The sequence below is a fragment of the Lampris incognitus genome, chromosome 2 (genome assembly GCF_029633865.1).
Source record: "Lampris incognitus isolate fLamInc1 chromosome 2, fLamInc1.hap2, whole genome shotgun sequence".
NCBI lineage: Eukaryota > Metazoa > Chordata > Actinopteri > Lampriformes > Lampridae > Lampris > Lampris incognitus.
This window is the reverse complement of record NC_079212.1, coordinates 93,623,203-93,651,119: the sequence shown is the minus strand read 5'-3', so window position 1 is coordinate 93,651,119 and position 27,917 is coordinate 93,623,203. Positions and strand designations below refer to the sequence as shown.

Here is a 27,917-nt window from a genome sequence, read left to right as displayed (position 1 = left end):
CATTTTATGTTGAATGTTATTAAGCCTCAAAGTTCCAGCCAGTGTTTCAGTGTTATTCTAATGAACAGCTGAAGTATATAATTTTAACTGTAACTGAGATTTGTAGAACAAAATAAATAGAACTGATCCAGGTAGAAGTCTTTTAAAATCCAATATTTGGCCATTTAATCAAAATGGAAAATTTTCCGGGGGAGATTTTGTGTCATAACTTTGGCTATAAGAACATATTGATTTTGAAACTGAACTAGGCTGCAGTTTTTGAATACATTTTGTACAGTATCTCCCACCTTACTAAATCCATGCAAAGTCTGCGGGATTTTTTATCATATGTTCATTTTACCAATACATGCTAAAGAGTCTACAAGGGTTTTTACATTTTGGTTGACTTTGAGCAACCCTGTGGACAAAAGTGGTAGTGCGTTGCAGAAGAACAACTTCATTTTGCATGAGCACCGTTGCTGCTTGTTGATCTGCATCCACCTTCTGGTACCTTGTGGATTTGTTTTGAAGAGAAGAGTGAGAGATGTGGTGTTTTGGAAAAACAGCTGTTTGCAAGATACACAACATTTACAATCATTGTGCTGCAATGTCTTCTCACTGATGGTCTCATTTGCATATATTGGGCATATAGAGGCGTCAAAATTAGATTGAGACTGATAAATAATCAGTGGACAACTCCTCATGGCAGCTTTAGGCTGATATTTATATTTATAATGCAATATATCTCAACATCCTCCATATGCTGTTTTGTTATTGGTGATCAATAAATATGCAAGACGGGGTGGCTATTGATTTAAATCTAAATGGCAAATTTGGTTGGTATTTATTTTGTTTGATATTTGATACTTCCTGCAGTCTGTCAAATATAGTATATGTAGCCTTAGACCAATTACCCAGCCGATGGTGCATTGATGTATTTGTTGGCTCAGTATCACACAGAACTCGGAACTGGAACCCATAGAGAACACAGATGGCGGTGCAAATTCATGTTTGCAGCAGCCTCACCCAGTACCGCGTGGGAAGATGGCAGCGTGAATTCACATTTGTAGCGGCCTCACCCAGTACCGTGTGGGAAGATGGCAGCGCGAATTCACATTTGCGGCGGCCTCACCCAGTACTGTCCATGCAGTGTCTTTGTCCACGTCTGCGGCTTAAGGTTGTCTTCGCTTGATGGCTGGGAGAGCTGGCGCTGGATCAGCAGGGAGAGCTTGGTCTGCTGCGTCCTGTGGGCCCAGGGACCACGGCCCTGCCTGGAGCTGTGCCCGAAGAGGAAACACAGAGGGCGGTCTGACAGGACGCGGAAGCAGGGCAGGCTAGGCTAACTGCTAGCCCATGCAGACTGGCAGTTCCGATACCGCTGAGGGTGGTCTGGTGGTGGCCTCACCTAGCCTTGAGTGTTTTTAGTGTCGTCATGTGGAGTGCAGGGTCGTGTGTCGAAGGTTTCTGGCTGGGAGAGCTAGCGCTGGATCGGCTGAGGGAGCTTGGTCTGCCGTGTCCTGTAGGCCCAAGGACCATGGCTCTGACCGGAGCTGCGCCCGAAGAGGAAACACTGAGGGTGGTCTGACAGGACATTTAGCTCTGCCCATTCCTGTGGACTGAATTCAGACTCTCTCCTCCGGTGCTTGAGGATCAATGTCATCTGAACAGGGCTCTTCCCCCGGCCCTGCAGTTCTCCACATCTCCAGCCACTCCATCACTTCCCTTTCCACCTTTTTCACTATCCTTTCCTCTTCATCCTTTTCTCACCTTTCCTTTACCTCTTACCTCCTTGCCTTTCCAGTACTCCCTGCCCAGCAGAACCTGTTCCACCCCACACGCTTCAACCAAAGCTCGTATTTTGGATTACATAGACTGAGAAAGACCCTCAAAGCAATCGGATAGAAAAGCTAGGAGATGAAGAGAGAATTATTATTCACTTTTTTGAGGACATTGAACATATTTCCTTGTATATAAGGAACAAAGAATGATCATGCCTTTTTGGTAAAATTTTCACTCATTTTGCAAAAATAGAAGATACTACTTAAGACTTCATGGGAGACGAGAGAACCTGTTTAGAGGGACAGTTTCGACTGTTCATCGAAAGAAAGAGATGATGTTGCTACACCACACACTCGACCATGTACTGCTTTAGCCATTTGCTGGTGTCAGAACTGTAATGGCTGCTGAACCGTATGGTGGCTTCAGTGCCATCTGAGGCACAGGTGTGGAGAGAGATGAAGATTTAATGAGAAGGACTTGTTTAAAAAAAAAACCCTGCTGGTCATGAGATGAAAGCATTTGTTTGATAGGGTAATGAAAAGTCATACAGGTGTCATACATACATAATTTTGTCTCTGTTAGCGTTGGTCCTCTATCTTCTATACTTATCCAAAGAGGCTTTCCTCTGTCTCTCTCTCTCTCTTATGCTTTCGCTCTGTCTCTGTCTGTCTCTCTCTCTCTTCTGCTTTTGCTCTCTCTCTTTCTCTTCTGCTCTCTCTCTCTCCTTCTCTTGCTCTCTCTGTCTCTCTTCTGCTCTCTCTCCTGCTCTCGCTCGCTCTCTCTCTCTTCAGCTTTCGCTCTGTCTCTGTCTGTCTGTCTCTCTCTCTTCTGCTTTCACTCTCTCTCTTTCTCTTCTGCTCTCTCTCTCTCTTCTGCTCTCTCTCTTCTGCTTTTGCTCTGTCTCTGTCTGTCTGTCTGTCTCTCTTCTGCTTTCGCTCTCTCTCTCTCTCCTGCTCTCGCTCGCTCTCTCTCTCTTCTGCTCTTTCTCTTTCTTTTATGCTTTTGCTCTCTCTCTGTCCTGCTCTCTCTCTCTCTCTTCTGCTCTCCTGCTCTCTTTCTCTTCTGCTTTCGCTATGTCTCTCTCCTGCTCTTTCTCTCTCGTCTGCTCTCTCTCCCCCACTCTCGCTCTCCTGCTCTCACTCTCTCATCCTCTCTCGCTCTCTACACACACACATACGTATATATATATATATATGTGTGTGTGTGTGTGTGTGTGTGTGTGTGTATACGTGTGTGTTAAATGTGTGTATATTATATATGTGTGTATTATGTAACATGTAACAGATATACATTCACATTTTGCACCTGGGGCAACGTTCTTTTAATTCATATCTGTTAAATTAAACGGCTCATCGTTTCCAGAGTTTACCAGAAAAGCAGTAAATCCATTATGATGAGATACATGACTGAGATGTAGTCGGGGTTAAGTAAGACACGCCATATAAGTGTGATGTCATACAGCTGTAATCCTTCGCTCTCCTCAGCAAAAGTTGCTGCATGTCTACTGCGTTCTTGTCTGCCGAGGGTTTACTCAGCTCTCAAGATTATCGGCCACACCTCAGCTTCTTCCTCGTCTCATTCACTTTGATTTTACATGCTGTTGTACTTCAGAGGTGTGCCACAAGTGTCAGATAGAGAGATAGACTAACAGTCAGTCCAGAGAGCCCTACACCGATTAGTAGTCTGTTTCACCTTTTCTGACACATGTTTTATCTGCAACAAAACAAACCTCACAAGTTTGTCATGTCAGGAAATCATTTTAGTCAATCGTGTGCGTACTCGTGCCACTAATGAAAAGTGGTATTAACATGCCTGTTATCGTTCTATCAAATTGAAATGATCAAACCTGTAACAGCCAGGTTTTTGGCTCTAGCTTCGATCTAACTGCCAATTCGATTTCCTTTAAGCGATGTCGAGATGGAGCTTGGGATGAGGTAGCCCGCAGGGTAAAGGGAAAGCATTGCGGCTCTGCAAAAAGTGAAGAGATGAAGCTGTAGTGCCGTCTGCAAGGCCCGTGACCTACTTTCGGTACATTCATTCTACTCCAGGATTATAATGTACTGTACCCCGCCATGTGAAATTCCCCCATCGCCTCGTAACCTGCTCCCACACCGCTCCTGTGTCAACTCGGGCTGACCGGCTGCCTGCAACACAACTGCACTGCTGATGCTATCTTGCACACCGAACAGCTAGCTAAATGCTGGATCCAGTATGTGACGGTGCAGTTAGAGATGGTTAATCTAGACCTCCCCCAAATTTCTGTCTGAAGCTAAGAGAACAAAAGAATGCGCACAAAGGAACAGAAAAGAATTCAAATCTTGTCGTGTCTACTAGGTTATAAAAATAAAGGCCGGGGAGCTGATTTAAGTGATAACAGAGGAGTAAACCCGGGGCAACCCACCCACACAGATCAGTGTACTTGCGCTGAGTTCGGTCGGTGAGACAACTGTGTCAAAAAGACAGAAAATGAGTCCTGATTCGGGAGGAGGCAGGGAGAAAAATCCGCTCTTGCTACGCGTATGCCTTGTAGGGCTTACATTTATCTCTGCTGTGTGGTCAGTAGCCCTCGAAAATCGATGTACAGCAACATTATGTTTTGATGTTAGGGGTAAAAAGGAGGCCAGTCTGATCTTTCCTCAACACATACACTCACACGCACACAAACATACAAATAGACATTATGGGCTGTACAAATAAATTCCACGACATGACAATAACACACATACATTTATTGACAAAGATGCACAGTTATGCACACACATAAACTCTATACAGACACAAAGAGGCAAAGACAAGGCCACACATGCTTAATGTTAAAGCTTTCTCTACCTTATTGAACATTGCTCAACAAAGTGTTGGCGGAAGGAGTGACAAGGAAAGACAATTGATGACACAAGCCTGACTCAGACAAACCCTTGGCTTCTTCACGAAAACATGCCATGTGCATCGTACCATTGATATGTGGAGCGCTGTGCACTTGATATTCCTGTTTTCTAAGGCACTCTGGGTGGAGGCTGATAAAGATGGAAGAGAATGCATTGGTTTCCACTTCATCATTTCACCCAAAAAAGCGTCAGTGATGGATGCCACACCAATGCCTGCTGTAGCTCACTAGAGCATGAAGGGAGGGAGACAGGGAGATGGACAGTGGTGGCTCTTGCCAAATCTCTCAGGGGGGCAGTTGTTGCAATGATGGCTAAAGTGACCCTTTCAAAGGGTAAATTAACCTAAATCAGCTAGCTAACTTGACATTGTCACATTGCATTGCACAATTTGTTTTTGTTTTTTTTGGTCATTTCATGTAGCAATACCACTAGCAACCACTAGCTAGCAACCTAAGACAAAGATTGTTCCTTAGGCTACATACTGCACAGTATTTGTGGACAGTTACATCCAGGAGTTCATTGTAAATGTCCATCCATTATCCAAACCGCTTATCCTGCTGTCAGGGTCGTGGGGATGCTGGAGCCCATCCCAGAAGTCACTGGGTGGCAGGCAGGGAGACACCCTAGACAGGCCACCAGGCCATCACAGGGCCGACATACACACACATAGGCACAATTTTAGTATGGCCGATTCACCTGACCTACAAGTCTTTGGACTGTGGGAGGAAACCCACGCAAACACGGGGAGAACATACAAACTCCACACAGAGGACGACCCGGGACCACCCCCAAGGTTGGACTACCCTGGGGCTCGAACCCAGGACCTTCTTGCTGTGAGGCAACCGTGCTAACCACTGCATCACAGTGCCGCCCGGGCGATTTTAAACCAGATTGAAATCGCCCGAAATGGGCGGTACGCCACGGAATATGACTTGACGCTGATCGGACTATGATATTTAGACGCAGGACAATCTGTCTAGAACAGTCACAGCTAGCATAACACGGTGGTAGAATGTGATAGAAAAATTCCCTGTCACGTTCCCCTTTGGTGGTGCATTGCCAAACCACCCTAAGGAACAAACCGCCCATGGAGATGGAGAGGAAAGTTTTTTGATGTTGGGACCACACAGCCAGCAAATGAACAATGGCAAAATGAAATGCGTATAAGTGTATGAAGAAATTCCTTTCTCTTTCTGACGGGTCTGATAGTGTGTCCTTGTTAAGACCATTTCAGCACAGAATGAGTGCTCGGAGCACATTGGCATTTCAGTGTGCAGTATAGCTGTTATTTTTTTCATCAATACATTGTGATTGTATCTGTCATACGAGCTCAGGTTAACCTCAGCATGGACCAGATCGAAAACTATATGTAGCTGCTCTCGCTCTTAATAATACTGTCATGACTGCACGTGTTGGTCAACCCAGTCGGGAAACTTGCCCAAAGCTGTAAATAGCTGTTGTGTCATTGTTGTTTATCCTGTTCAGTGTCATAAATGCCTTGAGGAGGTTAACCTTTTCAGTGTCCGTAAGTTGGATGTGAGTCGTGGTGACACTGACGGTGGGGGAGGCAGGCATGGCTGGGCTCAGCAGGAATGAGACCGTTGTGGAAATAGAGGACTCGCATCACACAGCCAAAGCTGATGATTCATTCTCTCGTGGCAGTCGTTAGCCAATAGACAGCCCGTGATGTCGGCATATGTCGGGGTGTATAACATGACTGCACAGCTAGTGCGGCATTGGGCTTTATGACAGAGATTTAGTGCACAACACTTGATTATACAACTCCTGGGGATGCAGGGATGCGGTACTGAAACAGGAGGATGGATTAATGCCTGTACTGTTGTCAAGTATTTTGATGTATAAGATGGAGTCTGTGTGTGTGTGTATCTGGGTCTTTGTGTCTGCGTGTGCTTATTATATAGCATGTTTACATGCAAGTAAAAAATTCAATTTTAATGAGATTAAGGTAATAGTTTGATTATTAAAACTACCATAAATCAAGGTCTAAATCATCCATCCATTATCCAAACCGCTTATCCTGCTTTCAGCATTGAGGGGATGCTGGAGCCTATCCGAGCAGTCATTGGGCAGTGGGCGGGGAGACACCCTGAACAGGCCGCCAGGCCATCACAGGGCTCACACACACACACATAACATAACATAACATAACATAACATAACATAACATCCACCTCATAACAATTATAGGTAGATTTTAATGAGTGATTCATACTGGGGAAATCAACAAGTGTGCTTATTTCAATGCACAGCTCGCCCAATGTGACCTAAATGTGCTCTGCTGTAATTTTTGTGCAACTGTACACCCCAAACAAGAGTTTCCCTCTGAATTTGGTCTCAAATCAGCTATCTTTACAGTGAGCAGGTGTTCATTTTATCATTGAGATTGCATTGCTTGCAGTTCATATTTCATATTTCTTCTCTGAAGACAATAATCTGACGGGGCTGAAAAGTTAAATCTAATAAGGAATCCATTTTGACTTTGAAATAAAATTCTCAATTCTCTCCCTGAACGCTGTTCAACATTGAAATGTCAGAGATGAGTCACTTTTATATCGATTCACTTTCTTTTTTTTTTCTTTTCTTTTCTCCCCACTTGTATCCGGCCAATTACCCCACTTCTTCCGAACCATCCCGGTCACTACTCCGCCCCCCTCTGCCTATCCGGGGAGGGCTGCAGACTACCACATGCCTTGGAGGTCTAAATCAATGCAAGCATAATAGGATTAACAGAGGTAGATTTTTCGGTCAGTCATTCGGTTTACTGTGGTTTGCGTACACCTTAATCGGAGTTCTTTCAGAGAATCGGTTGTGTGCATGCACCAAGTCTCATTCCTGGCATCTGCCCCAGAAACGAGACAAAAGACAACATGGCAGTAAACCTCACTCTCATAAATCCAATGTAAATATTTATTAATCACCATTTCGGCAGACTTAGTTTTCTTCTTCAGGATAAAATAGATGTGCAGCCTCCTTTTCTTGATCTTTGCATACTGATCCTATTAGCCAGCAACTCAACAGCACAATACTCCTCTTTTTGAGCAGCAGTAAACAGCCACATTTCTTGAGCGAGACTGAAACGGCCTTTTATGCTCGATATAATGAAGAAACTTAACATCCTAACGTTTCTGAACAGGCAAAAAAAACAGAAACAGAGACATTTTCTGAACAGTCTCAAACACTGTTGGAAAGCAGGGTCCCACGCAACATCACTTGCATTCCATTATTCAGCTATGCAATGAGTCTTGTCATTGTTGAAGAGATTACATTATTGCAAACCCATATAGACACCTTAATTGAATATTCACCTTAATTCGATTATTCACTTTAATCAGATTACTGACTGTGTCTAAACATATTCATAAAGAGATATGAAATTGTCAATTGGTGATTGTTTTAGACTGAAATGGGCAACACTGTGGCGTAGTGGTTAGCGCTGTCGCCTCACAGCAAGAAGGTCCTGGGTTCGAACCCTGAGGTTGTCCAACCTTGGGGGTCATCCCAGGTCGTCCTCTGTGTGGAGTTTGCATGTTCTCCCCGTGTTTGCGGTGGGTTTTTTTCAGGTGCTCCAGTTTCCTCCCACCATCAAAAAGAAACATGCATATTAGGGTTATTACTCCTGTCTGTGCCCCTGACCGAGGCATGGCAAGATGAACTGGAGTTGGTCCCTGGGTGCTGCACAGCGGCTGCCCACTGCTCCTAGCTACACAGCTAGGATGGGTGAAATGCAGAGCGTAATTTCCCTATGGGGATCATTAAAATATATCAAAATCAAAAAACTTTTATGCTGATTTCCACTGAAGCTGAAAAAAGTTATTGCAAATGACTTCGCTGAAAAGATTTGTGTTCTGTACAGTCAGGTTAGAGTTACTTTCTCGCTAGACTTTGACACCAAATGATAACATTTGCCTTCAGGCACAGCATGGCCTCGCTCTCACTTCCATTAAGTCAAATGGGCGCTTTGGTAGAGAGGGCAGCTTCGCGAGCAACCCGACGCTGAGTTTCAAGGTTCATTCCCCAGTGTTACTGCTGGCTCATCCGGGTGTTGCAAGGACCTTGTAAGTCACTTCAGATAAAAATGTCTTCTAAATGAGAAAATGGAAATGTGCCAAGAAGGGCATCGTTTTTCTCTAAGACAGCTGATCAGCCCTCGCTAGTTTGTTCACCACAGGCTTGTTGAAGATGAGCAGGGAGTTGTTGAGTTCCTGCACAGCGAGAACTGTCACAGCCATTCAGTTTGAAGCATCTGTGTCTTTGGCGCAGTGAACCAGCAACTCACTGAGCCCTCTCTTTTAATAGGGCCCATAGACCAGTGGTGAAGTTATAAGTCCAGATCTTAGTCTATGTGGGAATTAGGTTTGTGTTGAATATAAATGAAACATGTAAACACTCCTTTGGCAGCATTCAGTGTCCTTATTACCCAAGTCAGGAGAATATTAAATGTTAGATGAGAACTCATCATATACATTATATGGCCAAAAGTATGTGGACACCCCTTCTAATTGGTGGATTTGGCTATTTCAGCCACATCCATTGCTGTTAGATGCATAAAATCAAGTGTACAGCCATGCAGTCTCCATAGACAAACACTGGCAGGAGGATGGGTTGTACTGAAGAGCTCAGTCACTTTCAACATGGCACTGTAATAGGATGCCACCTTTCCAACAAGTCAGTTTGTCAGATTCCTGCCCTTCTAGATCTGCACCGGTCAACTGTAAGTGTGTATTGTGACGTGGAAACACATAGGAGCAACAACAGCTCAGCCATGAAGTGGTAGGACACACAAGCTCACAGAACAGGACCGCTGAGTGCTGAAGTCCATAAAAATCCTCTGTCCTCGGTTCAGCACTCACTACTGAGTTACAAACTGCCTCTGGAAGCAACGTCAGCACAAGAACTGTTGTTTCATGAAATTGGTTTATGGCTGAGCAGTCAGACACAAGCCTAACATCACCATGTGCAATGCCAAGCGTCGGCTGGAGTGGTGTAAAGTACACCGCCATTGGACTCTGGGGCAGTGGAAATGCGTTCTCTGGAGTAATGAACCACGCTTCACTATCTGGCAGTCTGACGGACGAATCTGGGTTTGGCGGATGCCAGGAGAACACTACCTGCCCAAATGCATATTGCTAACCATAAAGTTTAGTGGAGGAGGAATAATGCTCTGGGGCTGTTTTTCATGGTTTGGGCTGTGCCCCTTAGTTCCATCCATTCATCCATCCATCCACTATCTGAACTGCTTATCCTGCTCTCTGGGTCATGGGGATGCTGGAGCCTATTCCCACAGTAATGGGGCAGCAGAAGGGGAGACACCCCGGACAGGCCTCCAGGCCATCACAGGGCCAACACACACACATTTATACCTAGGGACAATTTTAGTACGGCTTATTCACCTGACCTACATGTCTTTGGACTTTGGGAGGAAACCGGAGCCCCCGGGGGAAACCCACGCAGACACGGGGAGAACATGCAAACTCCACACAGAGGACGAACTGGGATGACCCACCAAGGTTGGACTACCCCAGGGCTCGAACCCAGGACCTTCTTGCTGTGAGACAACCACGCTAACCACTGCGCCACCATGCCCCCCCCCCTTAGTTCCAGTGAAGGGAAAACTTAATGCTATAGCATACAATGACATTCTAGAGAATCATGTGCTTCCAACTTTGTGGCAACAGTTTGGGGAAGGCTCTTTCCTGTTTCAGCATGATAATACTCCCATGCACAAAGCGAGGTTCATAGTTTGCTGAGTTTGGTGTGGAAGAACTTGACTGGCCTGCACAGAGCCCCGATCTCAACCCCATCCAGCAACTTTGGGATGAACTGGAACGCCGACTGTGAGCTGGGCCTTCTCCCCAACATCAGTGCCCACAGTTTAGGAATGAGATGCTCAACAAGCACATATGGGTGTGATACCTGGGTGTCCACATACTTTTGGCCAGGTAATGTGGGTTGATGACACCAAATTTGAACAGTTTTAAGTAGTGTTTTACTTCTAAAGTAGACAAAATGTTGATTTGGAAGCGCTGGTTTATTGCATTCTTGTCTGAGCAAGAAGTGGATCCTGCAATATTGCCCAGATTTCCCATTTGTATTCTCTAATTTGTATTCTCTCTGTGGCTGTGTGAGCAAGTGTGACTGTCAGTCATAAAGATAACATAATTTAGGAAAGCAGTTTCGTGGTGAGTGAAATGTGTTCAGCATATTCAAGCAGTTGGTGTTATATGCACATTGACCATTCAGCTGACCAGGGATGCAACGAGGAAGCTCTGACAACTTTGAACCCAGCAAAACCATGAATCTGCATCGTATATCGGTGAATGTTTGTGTGTGCACATGTGTGTATTTGTGCATGTATGCACACAGAGAAGAGGATTGGCTGCTCGATGCTGCAACGTTTCTCATTTGCTTGATGGATGGAGGAGAGTACTCTTCATCAACATTAACTTGTTGATCCTATTTCAGGTGGAATAACAACTACTTCACTTGTACTAAACCTTTTGAAAGGAGTAAATTGTCTTTTCAGCAGCAGAGGGGTAACATCTTAATCCTTTTTTTTTGGGTTTAAAAACTTGACTATTTTCTGTAGCGCTTCACATTGCAACATGGTTATCTGTGTGCACAAATTTTTTAAAGATTTCTCCCTTTCAGCTGCAGTTATTTGAAACCCTCAGAAGATGCTTGCATCATTCTGTCTGTTCCACTGGCTGATAGAAGTGTCGGTTTGATGTGGAAGCTGTTTAGATTTAGCCTATGTGGGGTGCAGGCTAGGCAGACCACAATAGGACCCATTATCACAGTGGCTTCTGCCTGTTGCCCCCCATGACCATTATTATCACGGGGTCAGTCTGTTTACTATCATACAAGCCTGGGCAGCAACTCAAGGTTATTGTTTATTGTCTTTCGATGGTATTGTATCAGGATGAAATATGACTATCGTCATATCATGATACACAATTCTGTTGTCTAAATTAATGATAACTGGAATCTGTTACCTAAAATTTCTCACAAAATGAGGTCTGAAATATTTGAGTATTATTTGAAAACTAGTTTTGGTTCTTTTTTTAGTTTTGGCCCTGCCTGGAGCTGTGCCCAAATTTGTAACACCGAGGGCAGTCTGACAGGACGCAGAAGCGGGGCAGGCTAAGCTAACTATTAACCCATGCAGACTGGCAGTTCCGATAACACCGAGGGCAGTCTAGTGGCGGCCTCCCCCAGCCTTGACTGTGTTTTTAGTGTCGTTGTGTGGAGTGCGGGGAGGTGTGTTGAAGGTGTCTGGCTGGGAGGGCTGACGTTGGATCAGCTGGGGGAGCCTGGTCTACTGCGTCCTGTGGGCCCAAAGACCACGGCCCTGACCAGAGCTGCACCCAAAGAGGAAACACTGTGGGTGGTCTGACAGGACGCAGAAGCAGGGCAGGCTAAGCTAACTGCTTGCCCATGCAGACCGGCAGTTCCGACAGTCATCCTGGCTGGCGTTCATTCTCCTGGACAGTGATTTTTTTTTTTTTAGTTTAGATATGTGTTCTTGTGCTTATTGTAGTTTTTGGATATGTATTTTGGTCTTTGTGTTGCACTGCTGTGGGCTGGGGTAAACGATGTTTTGTTTCATTTCATGTTTGCAAGTGCATGAAATGAAATGACAGTGTTTCTGATTCTTCTTCTTCACATTACCAAATAGTTCAATGTGATGAACATCAGTTAGATTCTTAATCATAGTATTTTTACATATGTAAGTAGATGTTGTAATACACATCGATATCACGTAACATTCCATATGATTAACGTGATAATGATATTTGCCATATTGCTCAACACTACTATGATGATATGATATGAAAGTAGTGTATTCTGGCTTTGTCTAGTGTCACACTGATAGCTCCATCTTATGTTTTTTGTTGGGGGGGGGATTTTCCCCCCTTTTTCTCCCCAATTGCACTTGGCCAATTACCCTATTTTCCAAGCCGTCCCGGTCTCTGCTCCACCCCCTCTCCTGATCTGGGGAGGGCTGCAGATGACCACATGCCTCCTCCGATACACGTGGAGTCACCAGCTGCTTCTTTTCACCTGACAGTGAGGAGTTTCGCCAGGGGGATGTAGCGCGTGGGAGGATCACGCCATCCCCCCTGTCCCCCCCCGAACAGGCGCACCAACCGACCAGAGGAGGCGCTAGTGCAGCGACCAGGAAACATACCCACATTGGGCTTCCCACCCGCAGACACAGCCAATTGTGTCTGTAGGGACGCCCAACCAAGCTGGAGGTAACACGGGGATTTGAACCAGCGATCCCCGTGTTGGTAGGCAACGGAATAGACCGCCGCGCCACCTGGACTCCCACCAGCTCCATCTAATAATGAAGATAATTTTCTAAAATTACAATGCAAAATTATGATCAATAATTAATGATAGAATAAAATTATAAATTATGATTAATTAAATTATGATTAATTAATTATTGATTAAATTAAAATTACGACGCGAGGGCCCAAGACAGGATGTTGTGTTGCTGTAAAGGCCCTTGAGGCAAATTTGTAATTTGTGATATTGGGCCATACAAATAATATTGAATTGACTTAAAACAATGAGTGATGTGCAACAACCATGTGACAAATACAGAAACAACATCAATATATATATTTATTTTTTTTAACCTTTTTTTTTATCCATGTAGAGGCTATTCAGCAGCACACGCTACTCTCATCATGCCGTTGATACTAAAATTGACTTTTGTGTCACGAGATGAATAAGATGTATAGGGCTATTACATATGACTTGTTCACTCAGATGTCTTGAACAAGCCAGTTGATCCTTTATGCCATGCATCTCACACACACACACACACACACACACACACACACACACACAAAATTCAGCAAACATCTCAAATGTCACATCTTCCTGTCTTTTTGTGCTTTGCGTGTGTCCCTGAGATGTAATCTGATTAGGTGGTTAGTTTTGCAGATTGAGAGATCAGGAAAGAGGTGTGTGGTGGGGCACCACATGCCTCCCCGACCCTGTGCCACAGCTGCCCTGCATGTGTTTGGTGCTGTGCCTCTGGTGCTCTAGACCATTGATTCTCAAACATGCCATTTGCCAAGATTTTGGCCCAGATTTGGGCCTTAAAATGGGATTTCTGTTGACCTGGCTGTAGATAGTTATACTGCCCTGATATCCAGTAGGAGTGTACTAAAATATTGACACGTCCGAGTAGCATGATACTATTTACATGTGCTACATCTACATCTGTATACTACTACTATCCACCTTTTCTTGTTGTTCTTAATCATCCCATGCCACAACCGGCGTTCATCAGGTATCCAAGCAGGTCTGCCAGAATCTGCCAACATTTCAAAGCGGTTGCCGGGACGATGAGTCATTGTTTTTCAGGAGAAGTGCTCAAAAGGTCATCGCTACTCATGGCTCGGTTTTCTTGCTGTTTTGTTTTCAGATTTGTCTCAAACGTTTTGTTGTGAGATAAAGTTGTCCCTACATGTGAACGTGTCGGCCCTGTGATGGCCTGGCGGGCCTGTCCAGGGTGTCTCCCCGCCTGCCACCCGATGACTGCTGGGATAGGCTCCAGCATCCCCGCGACCCCAATTGGGATAAGTGGCTTGGATGATGGATGGATGGATAAAGTGGACCATTTAACCATGTAGTGTTTTTGTTGTCTGTTTTTATTGTTGTACTGCACTGTCGAGATTGTCTCTGACAATGAAAGGTGCCATACAAATAAAATGTATTATTATTCCAAACCACTTATCCTGCCCTCAGCGTCGCGGGGATGCTTGAGCCTATTATTACTATTAACATTTTATCGCAATATTTTAGCATTACTTCATTGTGTTGTTTACATCCCCGACCACTAGGTGGCAGGTGCTGTTTTGTAGCAGGGCTGCACTGACCCACAACAACAGGCATCTGCAGTGCCACACGAGCCATGGCTCTAATTGCTGATCTTATGCATACTGAAATATTTTCTATGTGAAAATACTTCCCACTGTTTGTAGCAGCGATCCAGCAGTGCAGTGGAAATGAAGTGATGTACGGAGAGCAGCACTGACACAAATCAAGTAGCTTAATTGCACATCAAGTAGCAGCTGAATGCCCTACAGCGTACATTTCAGTGTTAATTATTCCATCGCACACGCACTCTCTAAATAGCCCACTTTTCTTTTTGTCCTCTGGTCTCCTCCCCCATCAAGCCCGATCGTATGTCCATCCCTCTCTCCACATCCTCCACCTGCTGCTCGTTCGTCCTCCGCGCCCATTTTGTCCACCCTCTCCCCCATACCTCTGATTCATCCTTCTGCCATTTAATTACGTGGCTTTCTCTCCTGCAGCTCCCCTCCATCATCCCATCCCGGAGTCCATCTCAGTCCCGTGCATCGGCCGTTTCTTTCGAGCGCACGTCAGAAGGAGGCCGGTCCCTCTTCGCGTAGTATCCCCGCCGTAGCGTGCAAGGATCGACGCGTTGCCGGCCAGGCCTTAGCTTCAAAGGGAATGTGCACTTTTTCTGATTCATACCAGAGATGTTATTTTACTTACGTCCTGTTGTGTGCCTCTGGGTAAGCTCGCTGACTGACACCAGGTGAGGCCGAAGTTAAAGCTTGCTGATCAAATACTGCTCATAGGTGTGCAGGTACCACTGGAGCTTTAGGTGTACACTCAGAAAACACCAGAGGTGGAAAACCAGGCTCCAGAAAGTAAAAGTACTAACCATGTATTTGCTCCACCCCATGCACTAAACCAGCTGATTTCACTAATTAGTTCTCCTACCTGGTTGAAATGCGTGGGTGGAGCAAATACATGGTTAGTACTTTCACTTTCTGGAGCCAGGTTGTCCACCTCTGCTGAAAACAATATCGGTGTCTAAAACCTTCAAATCTCCTCCTGGGGAGGTGCGCTGATGGTTTCCTTTTCAATCCCTTGGAAGATTTGCGTGCTTAAACTTGCTTCCACAAGCTTGACTCATTTAACAGCTTGATTTTGATTTTTATTTTTGCACTTGGAAGATGTCAAGTAGTATACAGACACCAAGATACACAACTTACAGGAAATAAATTTGATATATTTTTTACACTTTTTTGGGTCTAGGGTTCACTATATTGTCTTTTACTTCTTGTGAACGTATTCAATCACTTGGAAGTTTAAAAAATTGGTTCAGGGTGTTGAGATGAAATATTGTCAAACTTTCCGGCACAGCATCTACAAGGGTGCAGGCGAAAGCAAATTATTCGGCATGAAGCCGCCTCATCCATCTTTGTTAGAGCCTTGGCTCTCTGCGTCAGCAAAGATCCAAACACGTTATGCGTCATAACCAGTATGACCGAGTGGGTCTCCGACAAGGATCTTCATCAAAACAAATAGCCTGCGCCTCTGAGAGGGTTACACATGACGGATAAGGGGCAGTTGTGGTGACAGAATATTGGCCTTGACTTCTGTGAAAGAATGTGTGTGTGTGTGCTTGCATGCACGTGTGCATGTGTGTGTGTGCCAAATCAAAGGGGCGTCTCATCTGCCTCTGAAAGGGGACTTTGTGTCGCCAGTGGTGGCGGTGGCCGAGAGTGTGGCCAAGTTGTTGTCTAGTTGTCATCGTGAGAGCGAACCTGTGGGAATATATTGGAGTTTGGCTCAGAAAGATGGCGTTGTTGATTTGGAGCAGGCACGTGCTACCCTCATCCTACTTCATGTATAAATCATATTTTTTCTGACACCAAACACTAACTGCAACTCCCATTATTAGGAATGATGGGATAGGGAAAAGGGGGGGACTCATAGCAGTGCTTTACCATCTCTAGCAACTGCCAGGATGGCGTTTGTGGTCCATTTCAGAGGCGGTTGTAATGGGTTTGATGATGCTCAACAGAAAACAAACCCCTGTATCCTCCGCTGAGATGGTACACAGAGGGGCTTCTGTAATGCAGCTGATCAGCCCTCATCTCTGCCCCACGCATCTCTAGAAGTTCTCAATTAGGTCCTCGGGTACCACCAGCACTACCGGTTTTCTATTCTACCAGGTAGTTCAGCACATTCACCTGTTGTTCCAGGTCTGAAACCTTCCTGATGTGAGGCCGGAATAACTGGACCAACAGCAGAATGTAATTACAGCTGTTTCACACAAGAACAACTTCATTGTTGCAAAGTTCATCCTCTCGTAGCTCATGCATTTGTTTTGAAGAAAAGAGTAAGGGGCGTCAGGGTGGCTTAGCGGTCTATTCCGTTACCTACCAACACGGGGATCGCCGGTTTGAATCCCCGTGTTACCTCCGGCTTGGTCGGGCATCCCTACAGACACAGTTGGCCATGTCTGCGGGTGGGAAGCCGCTGCACTAGCGCCTCCTCTGGTTGGTCGGGGCACCTGTTCGGGGGACTGGGAGGGATAGCGGGATCCTCCCACGTGCTACGTCCCCCTGGTGAAACTCCTCACTGTCAGGTGAAAAGAAGCGGCTGGTGACGCCACATGTATCGGAAGAGGCATGTGGTAGTCTGCAACCCTCCCTGGATCGGCAGAGTGGGTGGACGGCTCGGAAGAGTGGGGTAATTGGCCAAGTACAACTGGGGAGAAAAGGGGGGAAAATTTAAGAGTACGCGATGTTGTGTTTTGGGAAAAAAAAACAGCCATTTGCAACATATACAGCAATGAGGCAATGTGTCTTTAATTGCGGCTATGAATCCCATATGTGTGCCGTAAATCATTTTGTCAGATTTCATTGGGAATCTGACCCGGAGACGAGCATTTGGAATTATTATTTAGCAATACCTAATATTCTCGCTGATGGTCTTATTTGCTCATGTCTGTCATATCAAAATTAAGTGAAGACTGACTGGAAAACGCCTCGTACCATCTTTTACTACCTGGCAGGATAGAAAACCAGCAGCGTAGACGCACAAAAACTCAGGATCATGTCGGAGACAACATGACCGAGCAGACTGTGATAATATGGGCATCACGCACTTAACGGTCCTGAGTCCTGGAGAGGAAGAAAAACTCGACAACATGGTAGATTTGGGGATCACAGACGTTAGAGGATGAGGGAGACAGACGGGGACATAACTGACATTTTTAACGCCACACAACATTTTAATCTGATGAACACGAGAGCGCACATTCATCCACAACGCAGCCAAAATTGGCCTGTTTTTGTTTTAACTGAAGCACAAATGTGCAGTCAAACACCGAGAGGAACATACATGATGCAGTTCAGTGCAGAAAAACTGAGCAGTGTCGGCTCAAACTATAAATAGGTACGGGATAAGAAAGCAAAATAACCAACTGAATGTGCATGAAGACGTTTTATTTAAATTTCCTCCAGCACCCAATTCTCATTTGCTGGTGGTTGTGTGAATGAGACATATTTGTGATTTGTATTGGTGACCAGCTCACTCCACAGGAAGTACATCCAGACTGGAGTCTTGGAAAATAAATGTTTAAATTAGATGGTATACATCTGACTAGCTCTGGATTCATCATCATCATCGGCGGTCACTCAGGGTCGAGTATGACCGTCCTCCCTCTGGGTCTTCAGGTGGGCGTAGAGGTCGATCCTGGAGCTGCATAATGGGAGGACACCTGTGCGTGACAGCTTTTTATGTGGAGACGCTGATGCGCCTGCAGCCACCACACAGTCCTTGGCAGGGGGTGGCCATGTCCAATGGCATGGAGAACCAAGACGATTGAGGACCACCCTCTGTTGCAGCCTTCATCCGCCTTCACTGCCGTTGTGACCTGGAGACATCTTCTGCCAGTTCCGCCTGAGGTCTTTGTTGGATCGCGCTCCGTCTGGAACCTCCCCCTTGACCTATCCACCTTGGGTGACCCTACCAGGAGCCAAGCTCCGGACGGCATAGCTCTTGGGATCATTGGAAGCTTCTCCACCACAACGAGGTAGCGGTCCAGGAGAAGGATCTGGATTAAATTTGCAAACCCTCAGAGTATCTGGGCTTACTGTCAGTGACCCCGTGCCTGATGAGCTCTGATATTAATTAAAAAATAGTTTGGATGTCTCAGCCGTGTCTGTAATCAGTTTCAAAGTCATCTAGTCAGTTTCCAGTTGTACAGCTTCACTCTGGTCTATCGTAGTCCGTTTCTATGACTAGGTTTTATCAAGAGATTTGCTTTCAATGACGATAGGGATCTCCATTATGCAAACCATCTATCATTTTATTCAGGAACATTTTCCTTTTCAAAACTGCCATATTTTCTGTCGGTTTTGCTGATCTGGTTGGATGTTTTCAGCAGTTTGCAGGATTGTCTGGTCATGTGTGTGTCAAATCTGAAGCTAAACAAATGCATGCATGTAGTATATGCGGCCCTGCTGCCTGACATTACAGTCTACATGCGGCCCCTCAACAACGCTAACCATGTCCCAACGCCACCTTAAGCTCCGACAAACACAAAGTGCCCCCCCCCCCACTTTTTCCCCCACTCTTCCGAGGCATCGCGGTCTCTGCTCCACCCCTTCTGCCGATCCGGGAAGGGCTGCAGACTACCACATGCCTCCTCCAATACATGTGGAGTCGCCAGCCGCTTCTTTTCACCTGACAGTGAGGAGTTTCGCCAGGGGGACGTAGCACATGGGAGGATCACACTATTCCCCCCAGCCCCCCCCCCCCCCCGAACAGGCGCCCCAACCGACCAGAGGAGGGCGCTAGTGCAGCGACCGGGACACATACCCACATCTGGCTTCCCACCCGCAGACACAGCCGATTGTGTCTGTAGGGACGCCTGACCAAGCCGGAGGTAACACGGGGATTCGAACCAAAGATCCCCATGTTGGTAGGCAACGGAATAGACCGCCACGCTACCCGGACGCCCCAGAAACACAAAGTGTTGGAACATGATGTTTTTAGTTCTCTGGCGGTTGTCGGTGCTCGCCTTCATTTGGGCATGAAAATTTAATGGACGGATTTTAGCCATGAAGGTGACCTTCTCAAGCAGCGCCGGCCCACAGAGAGATTCATGTTCCATAAAACCAAACCTCCCTTTTATTCTGGGAGAGGGTGCATGTAAATAATACCCCTCAGATGGGCTTTATTTAGTTTATTCATGCTTACCTCATCGTAGGCCACCTTTGGTGACCCAGTTTCAGAAAGACAACAATGCAGCGAAGGGGGGACAAAACACTTTACAGACCCTGTGATGAAACATTCAAGCTGTTGAGACAGAAGAAGGTATAGAAAGCAGCCCAGATACATAAAGGCAAATTTAATCCCACTATGGAGAAGACACGTTTCCAATTCAAGCGCCGTACAGCAGTAGTAGATTGAGAGCGAAACAGTCCTACAAAGTGAAAACAATAAATTAGTTATAACAGAAAAAAAATATTGTTAATGTTGCATGTGTTTTATGTCAGGTTTTGTCTTTTTCTCTGTTTCACTTCAGTCCTTTTCCGTGTCGTGGTGAAACATCTGAAGATATGTTAAAGGTTCATCCCATACGAGGTGCTCACCATGCTGTGGGGGTAAAACCACCTGCTAGAGGAGCCACCCTCCTTTCTGACCAGGGCTACATGCTTCTTCTTTACCTCTGAAGAACATGTCCGTCATGTCCAAAGACACCTTCAGAAGCAGTTTTAGGTCTCCCTAATAGGACCCCCCCCCAAACACCACTGCATCCTCTCCCTTCATCCCCCTCAAAGATGTGTTAGATGGAGAAGTGTGAATGTGATGAGTGCTGACGGTTATGTGTGTGTGTGTGTGTGTGTGTGTGTGTGTATGTGAGATGGCCCTTCACGCAAGGTTTGTGTTAATGCTTTGCGGCGGGGCCTTGTCAGGATGTGCACGGTGAAACAGTGACGGCAGTGCCACAGAAACAGTGAAGGTGCGGTCTCATTTCAGCCGCCTTAACAGGACCGGCCTGACATGCAGACCTGGTTCTCCTGGCTGGGTGTGTGAACAGAGAACGATACGCTTGTTGTTACTTTTTCCTTTTTTTGCATTGTTTTGTTATCACTGATTGTAGCCATTAAGTGCCTTCGTGAAGTGTCCATCATCTCTCATCATCAGCCGCTTCTCCGGGGTCGGGCCGCCATGGCAGCAAACTAAGTAGGGCACTCCAAATGTCACCTCTCCCCAGCTCCTGCTGGGGGATCCCAAGGTGTTCCCAGGCCAGACTGGACGTGTAGTCCCTCCAGCAAAGGCTAACGGGTCAGACCCTTTAGTCGACTGGTTAATGTAGTTGCCCGTGATGTGGGTGACCAGGGTTCACGTCCTAGCTGCGGCGGTTCCCAGCTGCCCCCTGAATTCGCTACATTGGTGTCAGACGTGGGATGTTGAGACCGTGAGGTCATCGGAAGCGCGTGCACCCAGAGGCGTGAGGGAGCTGGTATGCTGAAGTGTGGGAACGCGCTTCCCGAAGGAGCAGAGTAGTGTAACGATCATGAATGACTAGACTCGCTAGCCGGTTGGTTAAGGGATTGGACCCTTTAGTTGACTGGTTAGCGCAGTTGCCCATGGTGCGGGTGGCCGCCCCCTGAATTTGCGACATTGGTAGCGAATTCATTCATGAATTCGTGAAGTGTTGTGATTTGTAAATCTGTTGCACATTGTCCACCTCGACCACTTGGCACCTTGGCTTTACACCTCTCTGTCTTGGAAGAAGGATCCCTCCTCTGATGCTCTTTGGTTTGTCGGTTTCTCTGGTTTTTCGGTTTCTCACTGTGTCATTGTAAGGCCTCTGAGACTGTAACTGTGATTTAGGATGATACAAATAAACTTGATTAGAGGTTAAGACAAAAAAAATAATCAGTTTGCAAGACTCAAGAGATCACCAGTTTATTACACATGTGCACTGAGCCCAATGGCATTTGTCCACACTTGTCTTGAAGTCCAGAATCAGAATCATGTTTATGGGCCATATAGGTTTGCACATACATGGAATTTGACTCTGGTTTCGTGGCTCTCTCAGTGTACTTAACATAGAATAACAACACAACAATCTTCAGACATATACACAAGGATTGACTATATGCAGGTGAAATGTGAGGTGATTAAGTGTAATGGTGCAGAGAATATTCTCTGCACCACTGCATCTGCAATGCATCTGATGCATTGCATCTGATATATATCAGCATCTCTGATATATATCAGAGATGCTGAAGTAAATGTTAGCAGGTTACTTACATACAGGAAAGCAAGCAATACATACAGTAACACAAAACACTAAAGACAATAAGGTGCAACATATGATGTCAAGATGTGCAATAATAACTAGCTTAGCAGCAGTCAATGAATATAGCAATAGACCTCAGTGACTGTTAATAAAGTGCAGATTGGCAGATAAATAGCAGACTAATTCAGTAATAGTGGGTACTAAACAATGTGAACAGTAGATAGAGCAGTGTTCAGTTCACTGCTAACAATAATAAAGACGGTTAAGTTAGAGCACATATGAGGTTTGACAGATGTAAGCCAGTCGTGCATGGCGGGTGTTTAGGGTTCGTCACTCCCAATTATCTGTTTAATATACACATAGCCTGTGGGTAGAAACTGTTTGAATCTGGTGGTTCATGGTTGTTTTTTTTGTGACACAGCGAGATCTCCCAGACTAAAGCGAGGAAAATATATTTGGGGGCAAAACTGATTAACAGCTACACAGAGAGGCAGTGTTGTCTCCAGCTCGTCGGAGCGTCATCAATTTTGGGGGCCGTGCTCGCTTCAGTGTGTCGATATTTAAGCAAGTTCCTGAGGTAATGGAGCTTGTTGCTAATGCTGACACGCCGCCCAGTAATTCTCTGTCCTCACAGGGACCCTCATCGAATTTTTTTTTTAAACCGCGTTTGTTTCTTCTAGTCTGCTTTGATCCTACACAGTTTTAAGATTTGTCTCACACCAGTAGTTTGGATTGGGACGAGTTCTGTTGCCCGCCGTGTTATATTTGAATAGTGTGTGAAGCACGTCACACCTCCCTACATGCAGACACTTCTTTTATTACGTTGAAAATTCAACTTTTGAGAAACGGATGCGATTCTTCACATATTCTGTACACCATGTCCTCAAAAAACAGGAACAAAAATAAACCCGTCACAGAGGCAATAAAGTAATCTATTGTTGTTGCTTTTGAAATGACTTGGCTATTGTTTTTGTGTCCCAACAGGTGCCGGAGAGTCAGGGAAAAGTACCATTGTCAAGCAGATGAAGTGAGTCACAGAAGCACTACTACTGCTACTACTACCACTACTATTACTACTGCTGCTACTACTCCTACTGCCACTACTACTACTACTACTGCCACTACTGCTACTATTAATACTGCCACTACTACTACTACCACTACAGCCAATACTACTATCACTACTATTACTACTACCACTACTACTACCATTACTACCACTACTGCTGCTAGTGCTACTACTATTACTACTTCTACTATTACTACTACTCTCTGCTGTTCCTGTTAGGGGTCACCACAGTAGATCATCTGTTTCAGTCTCTTCCTGTCCTCTGCATCTTCCTCTGTCACACCAGCATGTCCTCCCTCACCACATCCATAAACCTCCTCTTTGGCCTTCCTCTTTTCTCAGCATCTCTCCTCTGCACATGCCCAAACCATCTCAATCTTGCCTCTTGCTTTGTCTCCAACCCATCCAACCTGAGTTGTCCCTCTACTCGTACCTAAGCCTGTCCTTCTTCATCACTCCCAATGAAAATCTTAGCATCTTCAACTTTGCCACCTCAGCTCCACCTCCTTGAGTCACAGAAACACGCTTGATCCAAATTCACCCCCCTCTAGTTTCTCATCAAAATTGGCAATGGAGTTGGGGTCCGCGGTGGTGTAGCGGTCTAAGCATCGGCTTTGTGTCGATGCAATTGCCCACTGGGGACTGGGGTTCGCGCCCCGGTCTTGTCAGATCCGACTATGGCCGGACTCGATGAAGCAGCAATAATTGGCAACGCTGTCTTCAGGAGGGGGGCGGAGTCGGCTTGTGTTCATCACATGAATGCGTCTCCGTGTGTGTCGGAAAAAGCGGTGGTTCAGCCTAGATTCGCCTTGTCACGAAAGTGGTGAGGCGTCTCCTTTGAGACTGCTGGCTGAAGAGATGCAGTTGGCGAACACATGCAGTACGAGGGTGGGTGTTTGAACTAAAATAGGGATCGATTGGCCACCAAATTGGGAGAAAAAAGGGAAAAATCTGAAATAAATTTAGGAAAAAAAAATTGGTAATGGAGTAGAATAATTTTCTTGTCAAAATTGTTTTACCTTTCTTTCTTTCTTGTCATTCTTTCTTTTTTTCATTCAAGGTAGTTCTGAACTTATTATTTTCACATTTAGCAGTGCTTAGGCAGGCAGGCTAAACATGGAAATACAAACGAAACTGTGCCAAACCTGATCAAGTTTGGATGGAGCTAATGGAGACAAGCTATTGGATTCCCTACTTCTTGTGCAGCGTCTCATGTTTGATTGTGCTTGTGTTCATATACCAACGTATGCTTCAGACAGTCAGACATTTTGCATTAGGCCCATCAGAACAGATGTTACAACTGTAGTTTGGATCAACTATGTTATGACTTAGTAAGATATTTCATGCATCCTTGTCCATGTTTGGTTCCCACACACAGAAGGGCCAGGACCAATTTGATCAGCCACTGCATGAAGATCTGGGAAAGAGTAATAAAAGCTAGGTTTACAGGAGCGGTGACGATTGGCGAGCAGCAGTATGGTTTCATGCCAAAAAAGAGCACCACGGATGTGATGTTTGCTTTGAGACTGTTGATTGAGAAGTATAGAGAAGGCCAGAAGGAGTTACATTGTGGATTTAGAGAACGCATATGACAGGGTGCCGAGAGAGGAAGTGTGGTATTGTATGAGGAGTTGCAGAGAAGTATGTAGGAGTGCTGTAGGATATGTATGAGGGAAGTGTGACAGTGGTGAGGTGTGCAGTTGGAGTAACAGATGGGTTCAAATTGGAGGTGGGATTACATCAAGGATCGGTGCTGAGCCCTTTCTTGTTTGCAATGGTGATGGACAGGTTGACGGACAAGATCAGGCAGGAGTCTCTGTGGACTATGATGTTTGCGGATGACATTGTGATCTGTAGCAAGAGTAGGGTGCAGGTTGAGGAGAGCCTGGAGAGGTGGAGGTATGCACTGGAGAGAAGAGGAATTAAAGTCAGTAGGCGCAAGACGGAATACCTATGTGTGAATGAGAAGGAGGATAGTGGAATGGTGAGAACGAGTTGACAAGTAGAGGTGACGAAGGCATAGGAGTTTAAATACTTGGGGTTGACTGTCCAAAGTAATGGGGAGTGTGGAAGAGGTAAAGAAGAGAGTGCAGGCAGGGTGGGGAAGAGTGTCAGGAATGATTTGCGACAGACGTGTACCAGCTATGTTATATGGTTTGGAGACAGTGACGAAAAGACAGGAGGTGGAGATGGAGGTGGCAGAGATGAAGATACTAAGATTTTCATTGGGAGTGATGAAGAATGACAGGATTATGAACGAGTATATTAGAGGGACAGCTCAGGTTGGACGGTTTGGAGACAAAGCAAGAGAGGCAGTATTGAGATGGCTTGGACATGTGTGGAGGAGAGGTGCTGGGTATATTGGGAGAAGGATGCTGAATATGGAGCTGCCAGGGAAGAGGAAAAGAGGAAGAACAAAGAGGAGGTTTATGGATGTGGTGAGGGAGGACATGCAGGTAGCTGGTGTGACAGAGGAAGATGCAGAGGACAGGAAGAGATGGAAACGGATGATCCGCTGTGGTGACCCCTAACGGGAGCAGCTGAAAGTAGTAGTAGTGGTAGTAGTTGCAGTAGTAGTAGTAGTAGCTTGTCCATGTTTGGTTCACTGGGTACTGTACAATATTTCCTGCCTGTTGCCGTCTTTAGCTGCAAACTGCAGGAGTGTATCGATGAGAATTTGTGAATAGAGAGGATGTTGTATTGCCAGAGTGGCGATCAGTATGCAGACTTTATCACATACATGCACAAAAAATAGACATATAACTACACTGACACACACACACACAAGGCCCTAAATGGCTAAATTATTCACATTCCTCTGGGCAAGCCAGGCATTTGAATTCATTTTTTATGAGCACAGAGCGGGAACAGTCTGTCACTTTTTAAAAGCCAGGTTATTAACACGGACGTGGAGGAAAGTCAATGCCTGCAAGCTGTAAACACTCATAATCTTGCCTATTATGTAAACCCTGCCTTTACAGATGTAATGTAATGTCCCGCAAACGGTGTCAACACAAAATGACAAGCGTTTGGAAAATATACAAGAGAATCGTTTCCCTCAGTGGAAATGGCTTCAAATATGGGAATTTCACAAAATTGCCTTAATCCAATTACTGCTCATCATCATTCGTACCAGCATGCTGTTTCAGCCAGGACGTAGTTGGAATTCATCCACATTTTTGTTATTTTATGTTTCATAATGCAATGTTGTATGTTATGCAGAAGTGAAAATAGTTAAAACATAAATTAAGAATATACAACCTATGAAACTTTTCCTTTACTTATTTTGATGAGCAGAATAATTTCTGCTCATAGTTCTTTTTATCTTAAACATGGAGGTTTTCTTTGAAACCAAGCCTCCCCTGGCCCAGTGAAGGCAGTACATTCAGATAGACCTGAATAAGTCTCCAGCATCTCAAATACATACGTGTGCTTAAACACAGTGTGCTGCTCCCCTCTGTGGGACTATTCCAGTTTTAAAATTAAAATATTGACAGAATCAAGGCCAGCTCTATTTAAAAGTCTTTGATATTATTTTCCCCTACCAGGATCATCCATGAAGATGGCTACTCAGAAGACGAGTGCAAGCAGTACAGAGCAGTGGTCTACAGTAATACCATCCAGTCCATTATGGCTATTGTTAAAGCTATGACTAATCTCAAGATAGACTACAGTGAATCTGCAAGAGCGGTAAGGCACAGGTGCACATGGTATGCAGATAATACACACACACACACACAGACACAGACACAGACACAGACACACACACACACACACACACACACACACACACACACACACACACACACACACCTATATGAGGGGCCATACAAGCCATAATATATTCTGGCCCGCTCATATACATACATTCTCCTTTCACATACATATATTTTCATTCTCACACACATACATTCTCCTTTCACATGAAATTTCACATGAAATAACACACAGAAAATAAATGTATGTAAAAGAAGAATGTAGTATGTATGTGAGAGGGAAAATATATGAATGTGAAAGGAAAATGTATGTACATGAGGGCCAGAATACATTATGGCTTGTACGGACACACACACACACACACACACACACACACACACACACACACACACACACACACACACCTATGTATTTTGTTGGGATTTAAGGCTACTAGGTAGGCTCCATCACACAGTGTGGAATATGGTCAGATGGCACTTAAGGACAACACATGGGTCTTTAAAGAAACTATCGTCCTCCTCCTCATACAAATTTTAAAAGACAGTACATGCATTTTTCAACAGGATTTTCCTTCCCAGTTTTGCTACAGAAGCTTTCTCTGTGACTTCTGACATCATGATTGGAGATGAGAAATTAACCTCGTCTTTTACCCATATGTGACTGGACTCGATGCAATTTTTCAGTGAATCATCTATTCCAACACAGTCTCTTGAGGTCCACCCTTTCTCGCTAAGTCCAGCTGAGAAAAATTAAAAAATAGCTTTGACTGGTAGGCTATTTAATTCTAATCTGATGTTTAATGTTGACCTCTGGAGCAACTAAGTTTAAATGACCCAGTACACCGAAGTGTGTTTATTTATTTATTTTCTTACCGTCTGTTTTATATGTTAACAAGGTAGAATTTGTTTTCACTTTGGCAAAATAGAGTACTATTCATGGTTCTCAATAAAGAAATATAAGTACATGTGTTCTGAAATATTTACATAGTATAAAAAAAACAAAAAAGGAGAGGGAATACTGTTGGTCAAGTGCACACACACACACACACACACACACACACACACACACACACACACACACACACACACACACACACACACACACTTGCTTGCTGGTAGTCCATCGAGTCTGATGATGACATCCCTCCTTGTTAACAATGTATTCTTTGATGACTGTAGAGTCCAATTCTTGATCCACAAGTTTTATTGCAAGTTGGGCATATGAAGTTGAGTTAGTGGGGGCAGGCATGGTTCTGTGTCTCCTTATGTCTTTTCTGTTGTTTTTTCACATTCCTCCCAATTTCCAGCTGTTCTATACCTCTGTGGCAGATCTCCCGCCAGAACAGTTGATGGCAGCTTGCTCCA

The 27,917-nt window shown here is 45.1% G+C and overlaps 1 protein-coding gene across 2 annotated transcripts in view; it reads left to right on the top strand.

Annotated features, from left to right (window-relative positions):
* LOC130108439 (guanine nucleotide-binding protein G(i) subunit alpha-2) overlaps nt 1-27,917 on the top strand; it is a 90,526-nt gene that overhangs the window by 42,019 nt on the left and 20,590 nt on the right. For both annotated transcript variants that reach the window (XM_056275358.1, XM_056275357.1), the window contains exons 2-3: nt 22,752-22,794; nt 26,385-26,526. In XM_056275358.1, coding sequence (XP_056131333.1) covers nt 22,752-22,794; nt 26,385-26,526 — 185 coding nt within the window. The remainder of the gene's footprint in view (nt 1-22,751; nt 22,795-26,384; nt 26,527-27,917) is intronic.